The sequence below is a fragment of the Sander lucioperca genome, chromosome 1 (genome assembly GCF_008315115.2).
Source record: "Sander lucioperca isolate FBNREF2018 chromosome 1, SLUC_FBN_1.2, whole genome shotgun sequence".
Taxonomy (NCBI): Eukaryota; Metazoa; Chordata; class Actinopteri; order Perciformes; family Percidae; genus Sander; species Sander lucioperca.
The window spans coordinates 42,204,659-42,225,030 of NC_050173.1; the positions used below are offsets into that span (position 1 = coordinate 42,204,659).

A 20,372-nucleotide genomic window follows, 5' to 3' on the forward strand; every position below is an offset into this window, starting at 1 on the left:
ACATTTATTTTGTTTTAAAGACACCTTAACCTCATGTTGCATTAGAACATTCCTCTATAGCTTAATGGTAAATTCAATTCCCCCAGTCAGTTAATTCTTAGTTCTTGTTGTCAGGGCCATTGTTTAGGCTATTTTAGAAGACATAAGGGATCCTTTGATATCTCTCTAGTCTCCCACATGGTCAGTTGTGTTCTCTGGGTTGCACAACCAAGCCAGATGTAGACCGAGATCAAAGGTTTTGCCCCTGTGGTCCCCTTAATTCCTTTTTAAAGACACACAATTTCAACATTTGTAAGCACTATACAAATCAACATGGAAATCTATCAGTTTCTTAGGTTTGATGACACCAATCGAGACTTTCCCAGGTCCTGCAGACACCTACGTTTGTCCACAGGCTTGGAGATATTCTTACATCTTTGCTGACCTCTTGTGGAATAATGCAGCAGTACTGAAAAGTGAGAGGAGGAGCTTCAGGCAGGCATACTGTGTGTGTGTGTGTGTGTGTGTGTGTGTGTGTGTGTGTGTGTGTGTGTGTGTGTGTGTGTGTGTGTGTGTGTGTGTGTGTGTGTGTGTGTGTGTGTGTGTTCATTTGTAGAGAGGGTGTACTCACTCGCCACTCCTCTCTTCTGTTCCTCAGGCTTCTATTTACAATACACACAAAAAACTGTTCAGTGTTTCCATTATGCAGCTCCCCTTCTTGACTTCCAGGAGTGACAGTCCCATCTGTGTTTGACAGGACGTCCTCCTAACCTGGACAGGCAACAGGGCAGTTTGGCAAGTAATACACTTCTGCAAATATGTTATTATTTCTGTCTCAAGAAATCTGTTTAATGTCCTCTTTAAAGTGTTCAATTTCTTTGTTTAAAATGTTTTAATAAGCTATTAGAATATACAGATCCACATTCTTCTTTTAAACTAAAAGCCATAAATGTAATATTGTTAGAAACATTGTAATTCAGTTGTATATTCAGTCAGTTTTATTTATTCCAAGATGCAGTAGCCTATAAATCATGGACAGTGCCTCTAATAAAGATGAATATGAATTTAAACCTGGAGGAGTTTTGCAAAATAACAAACTTGATATTAATCATGTGTCCCTAAATCTTTGCAGTAAGAATCTATGCTTCTGATATTTTTTATTGTTGAACAAGTTTGTTGAACTGTTAATCCAAAATGTTGTGGTGGTTGGACTCTCAAAGCGTTTTTTTTTGTTCTAGGAGCAGAATTTTTCAGTGAAAGCTCTTGCTGTAGTATTTGATTGGAAGTAAACTATGAAAGTTAGAGTTATAGTTGGACATTCCTACATTTAAAAGGTGCAATGATTTGGGAATTGAAACATTTTTACAATTTAATGCCAACAGAAGTAACATAATGTATCTGCAGGGGGTGCCAGAGGTCAGTGTTTTTAATATAATAATAAGAGAATACTGTACACAGTAATTTCCTGCAGTCATAATGTCCCCAAATCAACTTTTGCATGCCAACATACAGAACATTTATTTTTTTACTTTAACTTATCTTTTAACCAAAATATAATCAGAAAATATCTCATAATTTATGGCAGACGGCTGGTCATGGCTGTGTACATAATCTGCTGAAAAATAAAGGTGTTTTTTCCTTGGAACTCTTGATTTCTTTCTAGCAGAAATAAGCCAGATTTAATAATAACTGGAACAGATAAGCCAACATCAGAATTACAATAGGCCTAACTAAAATCTAAGTGCTACCATATGGGTCACTTTTCTCTCTCAGTCACACTTCTCAGATCCACAAACTGATTTTAAATTCTTTTCCTGTCATCCACAAGTTTCAGCAGTTTTTCTCATCTCCTCCAAAGCCTTGAAAATGTGGCTCGTGGTCCTTTCTGTCCCGCTGCTTCCTGCCTTCATCGTGGTATCCAGTCGGTATTGTGTCAAAGTTGCCGTGCTGTGCCACCGAGCTCTGGCCTGGGCGCTGAGGCTGGTGCGAGGGAGAGTGTGTGTAAGGAGCACCCACGCCTTCGTGTTTTCCAAATGCACCCATGGCAAAGTTGACAGCGTCCTGGAGACTTTTGACCTTTACGCCGGCACACACCCCTCCCTCTGCATCAGCCCACAGATTGGTCAGTACGCATTAGAATCACTTTATTTAACAAGTGCATTAGTTACAGTTACAAGACAGCCTTTATGATATCAGTGCAGAGGGTTTCTGTTAAAATCTCCCAGATCATTACTTTAAAACTGTTGAAAGTCTTTGTAACTCTTGAAATGAACTGTATATTATTACACTGGGAATTTAGTATTTCACCTGACTGTCACATAATATTGTTTATATCATCTTACATCCAACTGCATATCTATCAGCCATAATTTCCTTACCTTATGATAATAATACACCACTTTGTTTTACTATTACTGTATTCTGCCCGCAGGTGATTCAAGCAAAAACACATCGACTTTGGATGCTTCTTGTTTGAAAATTCATGTCCACAGTGTAACAAACTGTGCTCTATGTACAAATAAAACAATCAGTGTTCAGGTCAATAATTAGTAACAGATATGAGAAGGACATGTCAAGTCATCATCAATCAGCACCACCTCTGTTCCTGTCATCTCTCCTAGGTGAAGCATTGGATGAAGCGGTGAGGCGTGTCCGTCCCTCCCGGGTGTTGGAGCTGGGGATGCACTGTGGCTACAGTTCTGTCCGCCTGCTGCGTCTGCTGCCCTCTGCTGGCAGACTGATCACAGTGGAGCTGGACCCACTCACAGCAGAGCTAGGGGAGGAAATTATACTGGTGGCTGGCTTCAAACACTCCCAGGTATGTCCAGAGAAGATGAGCGTTTTACTTTACTGCACTCAAATAAATGACAAAGTAGCTAACTTACCACTTTTAACAAGAAAGCCCAAAAATAGAACTGAGGGATTCTGATCTCTCTGTTTGTGCTCTTCTGATTCTTTGCAGTTCCAGGTGTTGACATCTAGCTCAGCTGAGGCCATCTTAACTTTGCGTTCAGTTCTTGAGCTTAATCAAGAAGCTAGTGAAGGGCTCAATCTGGTACTGATGGACCATGACCCCCAGCAGTACCTTCCAGACCTGCTGGCTCTGGAGAGAGGGGAGCTCCTCTGCCCCTCTGGCTGCTCCGTCCTTCTGATCTACAGGAACCAAAGAGCTGGAGATCTCAGAGAAATCCTGAGTTACATCAGAGCGAGGCCCGACTGCTACTGCATCAAGTCAAAGCTTCAGTTTATGACGGAGATTTTCTACCAAAAGGAAAGCATAAGGGTAGATAGGGTTAGCAGAATGTAAATATGTGGGTATGTGCTTTCAGTTTGTGTGGACTATATCAACCAATAGCGTTAAATACTTCATCTCTATTATTAGAAGATAACATTTTTATTATTATTTTCTACAATTTGTCAAACTGTACTTTTTTTTTCCTTGGATGACTCGAGTGAAGAAACAAAATACAATTGTTTTAAGTTAGATGTATTTCAATATTGGTATGTAAAACAGTTTTCGTGCAATATATTACTTAATAATCTTAAATATCTAATGGTATTACTGGAAATAATTCACAGTAGAAAAGGAAAGATGATATTAATATTCCTGCAGCCTTATTGTATGGCACCCAAATGACAAACAAAACCAATTAAACATAACGATTACAATAACACACTGGTAGAGGAGATACAAAATACTACTTACTTCTGTTGGTAATATTAACAAAATCACAAAGCTGCTTGCACAATCACTTCTCCCCACAACAAAAGGAACAAAGAAATGAGTAGATGTCGAGCACAGGTCAACCACTTGATGGCGCTCTCTGCTTTTTAAAAGAATAGGAGCTCAGGCATTGAACTGGGTTTGACAAAGCAAGCCTTTAAAGGGAGATGCCACCCATTTAAAGAATGGCATGTTATTCATGCACGACACCTCAATAAATACTTGTAAACCTCCTTTTTTGCTGCAAACAGGCCATTTAACCTTTGAATTTGTGATTTATACAGCTTATGTTTCCTGATTTATTCATGACAAAAGATGATGATCCACAGCAACAGACTTGTTTTGACGCGCACTCCCTCTCTTGCATATTGTGATATTTACTTCCAGACCCCAATGTCAATGTTTACAATTAAAAATAAAGCATTATTGGGGAAATTGCTCCCAGTCGTTTTCCCCTCCTCATTTTACAAACATCAGCATTTCTGCTTAATTTGGCCATAATGTCAAGATTAAATGTTTCAGCATGCATTGCATTTTAAATGAGGAGAATCACTGTTGTCCTGTGGGTAGAGCTAAGACAGAGTTTTCTGAATTTGCCTCTAATGGCACTGCTGAGCCTTTCATAGCAGCTGGAAAGCCATTACATGGTTTAGAGACAATTTAGTGCAGCATTTAAATAAATAATATTGGTGCAAAAGAAGAATTTAATTAAATGCAATATTTCCAGGAGCCTAGGGGTGGGTCTAAAATCGAGGTCATTATTGTTACAGCGCGATGAATGTTAAATTATACAAACTTAGAGAGCTTATTGCAGTTCAATAGAGACAGGTAGAAAAAGAGAGTCAGGTGAAGTGCTGTACATTCTCAGCTAATATAAATACATTACATTGTCAGGGATGAGAGCTTTGTAAATCCATCTAGTTTCAGTGTTCATCACTGTGAATGTCTCCACAGAGCACAACGGGTAATGGAGCTGAAAAATGTTGACGAGCTGCATGAATACTTCATAATCTCATACATGGATCATTATTTGCACAGCAGGGGAAGTGGCGATTGCATTTGCTGAACACAGAAAGTAACACAGGAAAGTAGACTACAGGCAAATGGGTTATGTATGCTCCCCAACTGGTAATTCTGTTACTGAGAACTGCAGAAGCATAAACAACCAACTGATTAGTATACAAAGTTAGTCTCATAATCAGTATCAAAATACAACAACTTTAATTCCAAATTAAGATGTGTACCATTTGGAGAAAAAAAGGTGACGCCCACTCTGAGGAAGTGATTGCCTGCATGAAAGTCAAAGTACTGAAAAATTATTATCGCTAATTAGCAATCTGGAACTTTTCACTAAGAAAATAACCACATTCAGGGTGGGTGTAATCATCTGTGAGGAGTTTTTTCATCCACTTAAAGGAGTTTTGCAATTTGTGTTTTGGAATGAAAGAACTCAAGTCAAAGATTTGTATTTTGAGTCAGTAAATATTTACTGCAAGTTTCTGAATCAGCGTATACCAGTTTTTGAACTAAGAACTTATATTTCTATTGAATAAAGACTCTTTTGTGAACCCTTTTGCACAAGTGGAAAGAAAAGCTGGATTACTTGTTGGTTGCATGTATTTTGTATTTCTGTTAACCTGTCATGCTTTTTTTATGTTAATGTTTACATATTTGGCTGCATTTGCTTTCAACAAACTGTAATGCACTTAGAGATACTATCAGGCATTTTAGAGACACCAGCAGAATTTCAATAATTTTAGCAGCAACCAGCATGTCCCCAAATGGCCAGTGTGTATGTAATTACACAAAGAAGACCAACTGTAATGATTGCTCATTAGCTTCCACCACCATCCCAGCCCAGAGAGTCTCCCATCTTCCTACAACACAAGTATTAGAGCCAAGACGTGGTCAATTTCTCAGCTGTCAGAGGTGATTTACATTTCCTTGCCCTCCTTTCAGAGTACCAGTGTACGCAACGATGTACAACCAAATGTAAACACCGTGCTCTATGACCACCCCAACCTCTGCCCCTTCCTCCAATTTCCCTAAAAATTCCTTCGCTGATGGGTTCAATTTCTGAGTTCCTCCTTCATCAAGCTTTGAACTGCTCTCTGTACTACGGAGGATGAAGATCTGATGTAAACACAGCTTTCAATTATAAATCAAACTCTAAAAGAACCATGCTCCATTGCCCTCTGGCCCTCTGCACAAAGGCCCAGCCTTCATACCCAAACACCCCACATTGCACTGCTGGGAACTTATGGCCAGCTATTCACCAGGATACATTTACAACCGAGACAAAAACCTCTTCAGTGGCTATGATCATCAAAGTTATGCAGAGAATGTTATGCTCATCTTTTGTATGTGCTAGCTGTTATACCATCTATGATTCTATTGAGGTTTGACCTATATCTTAACTTGCACTATTTATTCTTTTGTCTTAGTTATTTGTTTAGCATTGTTGGAGGTACCTGAGGCCGAAGGACAACTACTTCTGTTGTTGTTGTGCACATGACCAATAAAGAACCTTGAAGCTTGAACCTTGCTGGCTTTTTGTCATAGTATTTTACTGCTGAATCAATACCCTGCTACTGTAACTTCCACACCCTTCTGGTTTGATGACCGAGGGAACAAGATAAGATGAAGATAAGAGGATAGACAAGATAAGAAGCAAGATACAATAAATAAGTAAGTAAACAGTAAAAAAGCAAATTATAATAAGTAGACAGACTGAACGACATAATACATGGTTTGTTATTTTATCCCACAAACTCCAATAAATAACGTCGGCTGTATGATATTGTTTGTCAGTTACTTTCAAAATGTACAAAAGTTAATCATTGGGGTTGGGGTTTCAAAAATACTTCACTTAAGTTGAGTGTTCCCCATGAAAAATGAACAAACTGGGAAAACTGTAAAACTACTACCTGCATTAACAGATGTTTTGGCAATTTGTGGGCAGAAGAAACCAGCTGTAATTACAACATTGACATATTATTACAGGAAAACAGTTGCCTGTTTCCAGGAGATAAGGAGCAACATTATCATTCATTTGAAGTCAAATAAAGCAAACTGAAGCAAATGTAAGTTCAATATTCACTCTACTTTTAGCTCTATTTGGTCTCCACCAATGTCAAATATCTGTCTCTTTAGCTAGTCCCTAACTGTGTTTGTCTGCCCCTTGGTGCTGAGCAGGTAGTATACGGTGGTCACGGTTGACGGTTGTCAAAGCTTCTTTCACTGAAAACAGCTACCTGCTGTGTCTGGAAATGATGCGGATGAGAGCAGTGAAGTTGCGGGCCGGAAAAAAACATAACAATTAGTTCAAAGACACTGAAACGCTCCATATGGCTGAGTGGAGCTGTCACGTTATTTTAAACATAGGTAATTTAAGCATTTGAGCAACCAACTTTGACCCGCTGTCAATTTGTGAGGACAGTCTCCAAGTGTATCCCCCTTCATAAAGTCACCCAGAATTCACAGGACAAATAACATGAAACTCTTTTACCCAGTCAGAGGTGAAAAAGTGTGAAATGGACATGACATTTAAAAACAAATCTTCAACCACAAACATTTTATTTTGTGATCAATGGAAACAAAGGCTATCTGTGAGGAGTTCCACTGTGTCACAGCATGTTAGTCTTAACTGAAGTGAAATTTCTCAGTCTATAATTTTCTTTATTTTTGCAACTGAATTGGCCCACGCCTGCATCACAACAATCTCCTATCTGTTGTGAAAATGTGTTGGTTGAGTAAACTATTTTCTTTTTACATTAGCGTGTCTAATAGCAGCATAAGCAACATGTTTACAGCAAAGTCATTTTAAATTCATGCCATGTTTCTTCTCAGGCAGTGAAGGAACAAAGCCTTCCCCTCTGCGTCTGGTTCATCAACTAGAGTGGGCAGAGTCAAAGGAGAAAAGAGGCACTTGATGGTCTCTCCAGAGACCAAGGGACTTCTATATTTGGTACATTGTGATAGCCTGGGAAAACACACACACACACACACACACACACACACACACACACACACACACACACACACACACACACACACACACACACACACACACACACACACACACACACACAGAGCACAGTTCATAATGTTCACTTCAGGGATGGGTAACAATGCTGTGTTCTCACATTTAACTGATGTCACTTTGTTTCTGTGACCTGTCATCTTTTCAGGAGTCAGGACACAGCCTTATTTTTAGACTGTCAGCTGTTTACCTTTGAGATGTTACAGTTGTTTATAATAGAGCTAGCTGTATATGTACATATATTGGCTTCCATGACTTTTTAAATTAAACTATACTTATAATTTCACTTGATATAGGCTAATTGTGCTATTTAATTGCCTCCTTATGTCCTGTCCCTATCACCTGTTATCATTCACACTTTTTTCCATGTTTCAATTATGAATGGTCTCTGGTTACATGATAATATGCTACTGGCAAGATATTCTTTGCAGTATAATTAAAGATTAAATAGATTTATTAAATAGCACAGTACTGCTGTGAGATACATCCTGTCAGATATATATGACTTATTTTACATTTACTTAAACACACAGTTGATAAAGGAAGGTTCAATGAAGCCATGATCACATTCAGGAGGTCTGTTGCTTTACTTCCTATATTTCTGATGAGTGTCAGCTATTGAAGAATGAAAACACTCAACTTCTCTCGTTTAATCTGTGGTGGGATCTGACAATGTGAAGTGATTCTACCACCCGCCTCTGACCCACACTTCAACCTACAACCTACAACACACACACACACACACACACACTCTCCCTGTGGAGAGCGGGAAGATTGAGAGAAAATAGACCTCCCACCCTGCAGTGTCTTAAGAGGGTTGAAGCCTTAGAATGTACTCTCTCCGCTACAGGTTGAAGTGACCTCCTACGCATGAGATTTTCATTTCTGGGGAGAAGCAAGACATGCTGTCCATGTCTCATACTTCAGACATTAAGAGCACTTACGTGGTGCTGAGGGAAAATTGGACAAGCACGACAACTATCCTCAGACGTTTTCATTATGACATGAAATGGTGACAACATAGCTTCATTATACATCTTGTAGTGCGGTTCAGAGCCTATTTAACTTGTTTTATCGCTACAGTTTGCACTCTGAAACTGTATAGTAAAAAACGCTAAAACACTAAAATGTATAGGCCAATATAAATTTTAATTATTTAGCATCATTAAGATTTCATTTTATTTCAGAAACTGTTTCTATTCTATTTCATACTTCTTCCAAATCCAAATGTAGGCTACAATGCCAAGGATTGGAAAAAGTGATTTGCTGTCAGTTTCAAAACTGTTTAGTAGTACAGTTTAGTACCAAGCTAGCAACATTACCAAACCTGATAGTAGCCTATACAAGCTTGACTGCTAGATAGTTTGCAATCATCTTAACTGTTAGCTTGCTCAACAGAACAGCTACGATATATTGTGACAAGAGGCAAAGGGATTCTGCCAGCCACTGGGCCAATATACAGTAGGACAGAGGAAGACAGAGACATAGGACAGAAAGACAGGGTCGATAAGGGAATTGGAGAGGGAATACTCTCAGTGAAGAATGCAATTACTTCAATAAACATACATCGACAGGACATCTTATTATCATTGACCTTTTATGTATTATTCAAGCATTTGCTTGGCCCACCAGATTTGAAAAATAGATTGTGTGCCTATACTGTGTGAGTGCCTGTGAATGTAGCCAAATGTTCATTCTCTTGTTCAGTATAGATTGGACTTGACTGTTTTATTAATGGATCAATTGTGTTTCTGCATCATCAACCTTTCAAAGCCCACTAAGGGTGTATTGATTTCAGGACAAAATACACACAAAAAGGTTGGTTGGAGGAATGTGAATTTATTGATCTATAAGTTGCCAGGGAAATAGGAAATGAATAGCCACTAAAAAGTTCTCAAAGGTGAGCAGAGAAGAGGATTATTTGATTAAAGCGCACAGTGCATATTCTCCAACACGTATCTTTATCTCTAATTTAAACACATCTGTGAAATCAAAGGTGCTACATGTAATTTAATTAATTGCATTAATTTTGAGACCTCTGTGTAGTTGGTGTTGACAGTCAGCAAATAAAATAACACGTTTTGAAGTCCTTTGTCTTCTGATTTACAACTAGAAGCTGCACCCTTGAATTGTGTGGGAGGAAAACAAAAACTAAACTGGCCACAATTGTTTTGCAATGTGACTCCAATCATATTCTCCCTATCGTGTGCTGTCTCCATATTTACTCAGTCATTTAGTATGAGCTAGTTTCTGGCTACCAAGACTAAACAAGAATAGGAATCTTTAGCCCATCTTAGCAGCTTTGAGGGATACTGTATACAAAGCACAGTGTTGCTTTAAACTAAACAAAAAGGTCACAGTAAGGGATCACTAAAGTTATTACAATTCATCCTCTGGGGACCATGAATGTGTATGCCAAATTGCATGGCAATCCATCAAATAGTTGTTGAGACATTTCACTCAAAATCACAAATGTCAACCTCATGGTGGCGCTAGATAAAAAGCCAGGGAATTACCAAAGTCAGTAGGATTCATCTTCTAATGTCTATGAACAAAGTGTAATGGCAATCCCTCAAATGGTTGTTGAAATATTTTAGTGTGGACCAAAGTGGTGGATCAACAGACAGACAGACATTGCCATTCCTAGAGCTGCTAGCAGGTGTTGGTGGAAATAGTCATTTTGTATAAAATGTTTATTCTTAGACTTATTATAATAATCTTAAAGTGTGTTCCCAGTTTAAAAAAGAACCATGGAGTCAGATTAAGTTTATATAAAATGACCAAATTAAAGGAATGTATATTCCTCCTAATGTTGCGAATTTCCCTTAAATAATTTTATAATTTTTTTATTTTTATATTTAATATATATCCCACACATGCTCCATCCTGCCCCTACAAGAACAGGCCATAATGACCTTATTTCAAAATGGAGAGTAATTCCAACAAACTGCCATGGGTGGAGTAGAAATGGTTATGAAGCCACTGAGTTTATTTCCCATGAGTGTATTACTGCTGAAGTAACCATAGATATATTATGCCTCAAAGCAGAATAAGCATAATGTGATCCATGACTGTTTTATGACAGTTAGTAGTGCCACAGCATTATATGAAATTTAAATTGCATTGTTCTTTCATTTCTGACCAACACACTTGAATTGAGACCATCTCTAAGAATCCCTAATGGCAGAAACTCACTTCCAGGGCCCTCGCTGTTTTTTTTTTCACCGTCTGTCCTATTTGCTGTGGTATTTTGTGTGATTACTGTTGAGATTCCCCTGCACGCAGCCCCTAATGGCTGCTGTGAATGTTTAATCTGATGCATTGCCATGGTCTCTTTCATCTTATTTGAGAATGGAGGACGAATGCTCCTCAATCCCCCTATGTAGACCCTCGTTTTATAAGCCCATATGAGAAGAGGAGGCAACTTTGCTTGTTATACAAATGGACTTTTCATTAGGACACAGAATGGGTTTTGGTCACAGCAGCAGCACGGCTGATCAAATCTCAAACAATGGAACAGCTTGCAGACCTGGAGCAAGGTCCATTTAGAGGCTGTTTTCTTTGTTACTGATGTGAATCCAGGTGTGTATGTGTGAGTGTGTTTGCTTGTGTGGTTATTTTGGCTAGATCTGGAAAATAAACAAGGGAGTGAGCTGATGCATTAAGTATGTTGCTGTGAAATGTGATCATTAGTTGATTATTATAGAAGGTCATAAAGATGACACTTGTAAAGATGTTTGTTTTTATATTTAGTTATCTCATATGTCTCATTCATCTTAATGTAACGTGTGCGATTTCTAAAGAAATTAGAAGTTACAGTTACATTAGAAGATTGATACCTGTGTCATCTGTTCACTCAATATAAGCTAGGCTACAACAACCAACCTACACATCCTGCTTAGCTTAGCTTAACAGAAAAGCTGGAAACCAGGAAAAAGGTAAAAAAAAAAGTCAAAGCTAACAAAACTAGCATGCCTCTCTAAAGTGTGAATTTCCCCATTGTGGGATTAATAAAGGATTTAGAATCTTGAATCTTGAATCTTAAAGCTCACTAATGAACACGTTATATCTTGTTTGTTTGATCTGTACAAAAACAGAAGGGTAACATAAAATTGTGGTTTTATGGAGAGTAATGTGCTGTTTCTTCACTGGGAGTAGCGCCTTCCTGCACTCTCCGCAGGTGACCTCTGAGAACCGGTGATAACTTCGGTATGTCAACTCTCCCACCAAGAAACAGATCTGCTCATAATAGCCTGTTAATTTGCAAATTCATAAACTTTGGTTTATGGTCGGCAGAATTTGTTACCTTTGGACAGAGCCAAGAAGATTATGAGCTGTTTTTCCTCTTTCTAGTCTTAATGCTAAGCTGTAGGTTAACTGGCTTTAACTTTATATTAGTGCTGTCAGTTAAACATGTTATAACGGCGTTAACACAAACCCATTTTAACGGTGTCAATTGTTTTATCGTGAGATTAACGTTCTCTTTGGCCTAGCAAACTTTGTAGTTTTTTTCACATACTGTTGAAACAACTAGTAACAACTAGTAACGTTAGAAAAACTACAACACCACACCGGATCTAGCTAATGATTTCGGAAGCCGAAATGGTTACTAATAAGATTCTGAATGGAAAGTTTACTTTTAAAAAGTTGCCAAATGGTTCCATTGACCAAAGTGATCTGTGTGTTTTGTCGTTGTGAACTGAGCTATCATCGCAGCACGTCCAGTCTGAAATACCACTTGATGGCCGAGCACACAGCTGATGCGAATTCTCCGCCCCCTCGTCAAAGCCAGGCGACAAAAGCACAAAGCAAGCCGATCCACTTTTCCATGTTGATAAGAGCATTAAAATGAGAAAAAATAATGGGACAAAAACAAATCAAGGGACATTTAGAATATATAAAAATGTGCGATTAATTGCAAGTTAACTATGACATTAATGCGATTAATCGCGATTAAATATTATAATTATAAATATTATAAATATATTAAATATTTTAATCGTTTGACAGCACTACTTTATATATTTATTGTACAGACATGAGTGTGATATCAACCTTCTCATCAAACTCTCAGCAGGAAAGTGAATAAGCCCCTACAAGTAGACTTCATAAAGTTAATACTTGCAAAAACAATCTCACTAACAGGTCCATTTAGCTTTTAATCATATCAAATTTTTTTCTTTCTTTATTCAGCAGAAAGATAATTGCCCAGTTGTCACGGAACAGTAGATGTTTAAATTCCAGCTTTAAGTCCATGTTGGCTTAACAGCTGAGGTTCAAAGTTAATTTCTGACCTTGAAAACAGCAGTTGAGGAAACAATCTCACCACATAGTCCATTTAGTAGCTGTTCTATGGCTTTCAATTGCATCTGCTGGCCTTTCACAAATGTTCTGTAGTGTGATTTGTAGTTGAAAATGTGTGTTCATGCAATTTTGTCCTTTGTTCTTTGGCATTCACAGTGTCCAATAACAAGTAGAGCATGAAAACAACATTCAATGTTAATTTGGAAAAGGTTTTGTAATTTAGGAGCCTGCTAAATTCGCTGCTGTTGGATTATTTCGCTATTTTAGGCTTTTCAAGCCCAAGTAATTGCTAGTATCAGAATCAGTCCGAATCCAGGTGCATTTATCATAAGACCATACTATTCTGCTGTATGCCCAGAGGCACGGCTGTTTGGTACAATAACATTAGATTTATTTTTGCTATCTCTCTGTCCTCCATTTCATGGCCATTATCCTGTAAGCCTGCTGAGCGCAGAGAAGAAAAACCCTTCAATCGAAAATGTTCCCTTTTTTCCACAGATAGTTCTTGTATTTAGTTATTTGTTAGGAAAACAAATGAGTATATGATGTAAACGTGACACTGGGACATTAAGTGGTTAGAGGTTGTAAATCAGACACTGATTAAATCTGTCTAGGCCAGAGTTGTCCATTTACCTCAAGTGCAAAACTGACCTGATTTGGGTGATTCTCCTGTCAGGTCTGTTTATCACTGCTGGTGTAACTGCGTTGTGGCACATTTCATGCCATTAAAGCTATCCGTGGGTCTATTATACTTCAAAGATAATGTATCCCAGATAGTACTTATATGACCTGGGGACAAAATTTCAACTGTAAATGGAGAGCATCACATTTTGTTGGCTGCATCTTGTCAGGATAAGGGGAACGTGGGAGTTGGTGGTATGTTAACATCAGCTTTCTTCTTATTTGGTGGTTTCTAAAACATATTTTTTTCTCTTGCTGAGTTTTGTCTTTTTGTAAAACACGGATTTAAATAAAAGAACACACCACACACTTTGTTCTTTTCTCTCTTGCCGCGTTTCATCAGGCAAGTGCTTTTTCGTCCTTTTGAAAAGTCAGACGTGTCAAGGCTAGTTTAAAACAGAATACTTTTCCTCCTAATTTCTCTATCCTCTGTGCTGCTGGGAGGTAGAAGGTCACCGTGCTGCAGTATCTCAGGTTCCCCTTTAATCAAGTAGATGTGGAAATAAAATGTTTTAATGAATCAATGCACTTACACCCTGAAAACCATTTTGGGCTGTTATTAGTAGATGTCAAACTAGGAACTTAAAGTCACCTATTGTGAAACGTAGGCTGCATGTAAAGTAGCACTTATTTTTTGTTGATCAAATAATACAAGTTATGGCGCTGCATTTCTAATGTGATTGAAGCATTGCAGATTTGGAATGTGGTGTCAGGAGTTGAATGTATTGTGAATTAGACATGGCACCCAGGGTAATTTATTAGTTGATCTTTGTATCTTTTTCACTATAGTGAACTGCAGCAAATAATGTCCTGCTACAATAGAATAGCAACAATGAATTCAGCAGTAATAATATTACATTTATACATATAGCACCTTCAGGAAATAGCACTATTATTCATGCACACTGTTTCTGAAAGCCATTGACATACTTTGAACAAAAGCTTTTTGATCGTGTAATATCGCTAGCACTTTATTAGCTGTAATTTTAAGATGTGTGAGTTCAGTGGGCATGTAAAGCAGTTTAATGACAACCTATCAAAGAACCAAATCTTTACTTTCCCCTGATCTTTATTCAAGGTACTTTATGTGCCCAGCCCTGAGTCTACAGTCACTCTTGTTTTCTAATTCTGACGATAAAGCTGCAGGGCAGCAAGAGGGAAAGAATATGAGATGAATATCATCACCCAGAAATATTGTACTTTGATTTAAATATAATCAACATTCTTATACCAACAATGGATACAAATGAATTGCTTATAGTAATGAAGCCACAGAGAATAATCACCCGACTCTGCATTTCCCCTCAGCTTTAAGGAGCTTCATAGCGTTTCAGCTCATTGTTTTTCTTCTCTCTGTTGCAGCCTCTATTTGTCATTTAAGCTAGTAAAACATTTGTTTTGTTTTTTTTTCATAAAAACTCTTTCCAGTGTAGCTACAGTGTATCTCGACATACAGCAGGTTACAGTTGCTATGTTTCCGAGTTTAGCCTTTACTCCCATGTGTAAAAATAGCTGTGCTGATATACAAACTGACCTTTTAACATAACAAGTTGTCATTGGCACGGCAATGTTTTTCTGCACTGGCTTGTAAGTTTTCAACTAAACCGTATGCATAGTCCTTTTATAGCTCCTGAAAGGCAATTGTAAGGTTGTGTTAGAGAGCAGCTATATGAATCCAATCAAATATTCATTGTATAGCAGCTCGTTTAGTATTCACAAAGCATTTGGAATCACACTGCATCCTGTCGTCACAAGTAGAATATGGGGCTCGACCTTGTTTTTAATATTATTCGCATTGCTACGCATTGTAATATGTTATGTAGCTATTCTTGTCAAGTGCAGACACCATAATATTCTGTAGACATTCAGGAAGACAGAAGCTACGATAATGAGACCACTCTGCATGCATGCTGTGTATTTTGTGCTGTTAGTTCTTGGATTCAAGATGCAAATTGGATCCAACAAAGCCTTAAGAGTCACCTAACGAACCTCTTAATGCAAGCTTTGATTGCGTTTCACGTCATAAAAAGTGATTTGAAAGCCCCTCTGTCTGCATTAAATCTCCATAATGAAGCAAGACAAAAATGGCATGGCCATTAGTACATGGATTACAATTTTTAATCTGCTGAAGCTCATTGTGTTGAGGCTCATGTGCAGGAGAAAGATTATTCAGAGGAGAAATTGCTGTATTTATTTTAAGATTGGACTTAACATCTGTTGTTTAGTATGATAAGATGGGATGTGGCTGTGTGGTACAGTAACACACAATATCTCACACTGAATTCACTGCAATGCACCTGAAATGGGGGGGCTGCTAACAAGTGCTGTGATGGACTTGCAACCTGTCCAGGATGTGCTTCACCTCTCGCCCAATGCATGCTGGGATAGGGGTCAGCCAGCTGAAACAGGGGTTGCTTAAAAAATGTCTTCTCTTATTCTAGTAAATTTGCACCACTTTGATTTGATGATTTACTCCTTCAATAAAATAGACTTGACTGATTGAATTAAAGTTATAGTGCGTAGTTTCTGTAGCCCCCATGGGCGATGATGTGGTTGCCCACCCAAACAGTTACTTGTAGCCAAGGAGGACACGGAGGATTTAAAAAAATTATGGACTCTTCAGAAAAGATAATTATCTTCACTTGAGTTTCTGCGTCGGACGCCACAAAAGTCGCCGGACGCCACAAAAGTCGCTGGACGCCACAATCTTCTGAACACAGCCATACTGAGAAATCCAGAGAGTTGTGTGGAGCTGATAGTCACAATTAGATTTGTAGAAACTCATTTGGCAATGGCTTGAATGTAACCGACGTTTATTAATATTAAAAAGTTACGCACTAAAGCTTTAAGTGAATAAAGAGTTTTTTTTCATCAATTAACTCTAACAAAGTGCAGGGCCACGTTCAGCCCCGACAAAACGTAGCAACACGTTTTTTAAACTGAAACGGGGGTACACATCCTGTTGTGTGTGTAAGCGCTCTGCCTTTTTTATTACCACAAGTTTACATGCACGTCTTTGCTGATTGGGTATCACCTGTGGCACAGACAATAAACGAGAGACACACCCACCAAACGAGAGAAAACATATCTCAAAGCCGTTGCACACAGTTTCCCACCATTCCGAGGAAACATGTCCTTCAACGGTGTTTGGTGTTTTAAGCCCCCAACGTCGTCTTCCAGGCAGTGCTGCCTGGAAGGCACTAAGATTAGGCAATGGTTAGGGTTAAGATTAGGGTTAGGTGCCTTGAAGTTGACATTGGGGGCTTAAAACACCATCGAGCTACGCGGAAACAATAGCAACACGGTGCACACCGTTTCGAGATTGAACGTGCGAGATTGAACGTGCCCCAAATGTCTATGCTTATTTGCTTTCTTGCCAAGAGTTAGAAAATATTGATACAAGCTGGAGCCTGGAGTTTTGTCATCACCATGAGGTTGCAAGACAATTACCAGAGATTTAAGTAAAGTGTCTGTGCAGATTAAACAACCAAGACATAACGTGTTAATTAGTGAGCTTTAGATGTGCTAATTTTGTTAGCTTTGGCCAGGGTAGCTGTTACCCCCTGTTCCCACTCTTTATGCTAAGCTAAGCTAAGCTCGCCTGCTCCAGCTTCGTATTCAACGGACATGAAACTGATATTGATCTTCTCATCTCAAGTCTCAGGAAGAAAGCAAAAATGTGTATTTCCCAAAATGTCTACCTATTAATTTAAGATATCCATTAACACAGGGAGGAGAGTGAATAATCTTAAATGACAAAAAAAACATAGAAAAACTACTATTACTTATGTATTTTAGATTTTGTTGATTCGAAGGCTTTGGTCTTTTGTAAAAGTGCAGCAAAAACCTAAACAATTTATATACAAAAGTTTACTTTTTCAACATAGATATTTTGGACCAAAGAAAACCATCTGTAGGTGTGGTTGCCCCCTAAATTATGACACCTACAAGGAAAGAAGCTGAACCCCAGCTGTATAGGTTTTGAGAGCTTCCTTACATTTTCCAATTCAACTTTTCTTTCCCTGTGCAGCAGCTGCAAATATCCAACAGTAACAACGGCTGACCTGGTGGGTCTTGCCTCTTGACAGTGCACTGTGTGTCTCTCTGTTATTCCATAAATACGAGATAAGGGCCATGGCAGATCCCATGTGTAGCTGTGTGGTTAATTGAGACCTAGCATCAGTGACCCTGGTGTATGCTCAAGCCCTCCACGTCACCGCCTATCACTCATGCTGGGTAATTGGTAGCACTGCAGCCACAGAGAGCTAACATCTGCAAAAACGGAGGCGCTGTGACTGACAGACTTTTGCTGAAGAGTCTCTTTTGGACAAAGGATATGTTTCATTTAGAAAGCACGTGATACTTTTGTGTTAAATGTTTTGTGAAGAGATATTTGTTCTTTGTTTACCTATGCACAAAGCTCCACCAGGCGAGACCAAAATCCCAAGGTGCTAATGAAAAGAATATCCAATTTTCATTCATTGAGACAACATAAATCCTCCCTGTGTCCCAAAATGAGTGGTGTTCACATATGGCCTCTTTTTCTAGTGAGTGCTCTATCAGAGAGAGTTGCATGGGCTGTGTCTAAAATGACTGACTTGTTCACTCATTCAATACTACCTATATTATAGACACTCTATAATGAGAAGAATATTCACATGTCAAACACTTGTGAATAATTAACATTTTGCGTAATCACTGACAGGTGTGGAGTCAAACAACTGTATTTTTCGAATCTCTAAAATCCAAGGCAGGTATTGTTCACGCCATGGCCACTGCTGTTTTCACATTCTATTGTGGTTTTTATGGGCTGTATATAGTAGCATACATGCTCAGAATTTGGAGACTGAAACAAAAATGGCAGACAGATACTATAGTGCACTCTATAGTAAAAAGGGAGTGAACAAGCCCTGTTTCAAACATCGCCCTGGACTAGCTTTTTTTTTTGCCTCCCTCATCCCTTTCGTGTCCTAATTTTTGTAAAGCTTTCAAAACTAGTTGTTGGAGATGGGTAGTTCACTTACACCATAGTGCATAATTTCTAGATGTTTCACCTTCAGACAGTGACATCTTACTCCCATTTCAACCCCGACTTCTAATAATTATGTTAATATACAACTTTGCATTTGCAAATACATTTTTAAAGCAACACTAGAGAACTTTTCCCGCTTCGGTCCCCCTACAGGTTGGAAGCGTAATTGTCCATTACATTACATTATACAAGTTTGCCAGATTGGGTAGCGGATCTGTAGTTCGAATGAACTGGACAATGTAATGTAATGGACAATTCCGCTTCCAACCTGTAGGGGGACTGAAGCGGGAAAAGTTCTCCAGTGTTGCTTTAAGGAAACGTAATATTTTGTATCAACATAATGAGGAAACGTTTATATTTAACGTATCTGCAAAACCTTGTCAACAAACCTCATTTTGTTCACCTAAAATATCCATTCAGGCAAAGCACTTAAGGTTATAGGGAAAGATTGTGGTCTTAAATATTGAAAAAGTAAATGACTTGAAGCATGAGACAAGACGTGTGTTTACTTTATCTAACCAAAACTACAATGTTTTCTTAAACTCACAAAGCATTTTAGTAGCATAAACCTAACAACAAGTGTAGCACAGGTAGCAAAGACCAGAGTATTTCCAGTAAATCTAATAAAGCAATTACATTTCCTCCCAAATCTATTTGGAAACGAAAGGAAATATTATTATCTAAATGTATTTTACTGGAGACAGGCTTGGCTATTTGGAATCACATCAATGTGCAAAACTGCCAAAACTAGCTTTGAATAGAGGTCTAAAATTATACTGCATAATGAGACAATAAGCAAATACTGTACGTCTGTATGAGGGTTTTGTGAATATGTCTCTGCATACACCCTCACACAAAGAATTAACAGGGCATTCAAACACTTGTGAATTAAATTTGAAAAATTAAAAACATTACCCCATCATAATCAAGCCCCTTCGCGCTCCCTTGAATCCCATATTCATCAATCAATAGTTAATATCTTCCTTTAGATCTCAACTTTCCTTTGAGTTCAGGCACTTTTCACATTCAATTAGCAAAAGAATATGCCCTCCGCTGTGACTGGGTTCAGTTTCATCCTTACTGAATGCCATTTCCACCCATGGAAGAGGTGACACAATGAACAGCCCCAGGTATTTTTTCACCCCTCCTGATGGGGGGAAGTTGAGGGTGTGAGTGGGGGGGGGGGGGGGGCAGTATCCCCAGGGGAGGGCAGCACAAATCCAATGGAACAAAAATGCATCCATATTTGGCAGGGCTTTTGTCTCCCCTGACAGCTGAGTGTACTGAGGGGGGCCCACAATAATGAATTGGATTAAATGTGAAAGTAAGAAAGCATAGCTCCTCAAAGGCCAGCATGGGGGGATTGGGTGGGGGAGGGGAAGGGGGGGTGATATCGTTAGGGGTGGGAGGTATGCTAATGTGTGTACAGTTTCAACACTGAAGCGGATCAAAGATGCTTTTTTATAAAGATGAGATTAGCGATATAAGATAATAATTTCCCCTATTTCCATGCTTGCGCTTTCTGGAAAATAACTGCTTCCTAAATGCTGTCAGTGCTCCCCTTGTTGTCTCATGTAGAAACATGTAAGAAGGCCCAAAGAAATTCCCTC

General features: G+C 38.6%; 1 protein-coding gene and 1 long non-coding RNA gene across 2 annotated transcripts; one reads left to right on the top strand and one right to left on the bottom strand.

Moving 5' to 3' along the window:
- The first annotated feature begins 35 nt into the window (after positions 1–35).
- LOC116062454 (catechol O-methyltransferase-like) lies at positions 36–4,289 on the top strand. Its single transcript, XM_036004537.1, has 5 exons — positions 36–455; positions 709–778; positions 1,808–2,101; positions 2,601–2,797; positions 2,942–4,289. Exons 3-5 carry the CDS (start codon positions 1,846–1,848, stop codon positions 3,284–3,286), a joined length of 798 nt encoding a protein of 265 aa, XP_035860430.1. The 5' UTR covers positions 36–455; positions 709–778; positions 1,808–1,845; the 3' UTR covers positions 3,287–4,289.
- LOC118495649 lies at positions 1,728–18,475 on the bottom strand. The gene is made up of 3 exons (XR_004898139.1): positions 18,415–18,475; positions 16,685–16,689; positions 1,728–1,738 (listed from the first exon to the last, which is right to left on the bottom strand). It is a non-coding gene; the product is annotated as an uncharacterized LOC118495649 (long non-coding RNA).
- Between the last annotated feature and the right edge of the window lie 1,897 nt (positions 18,476–20,372).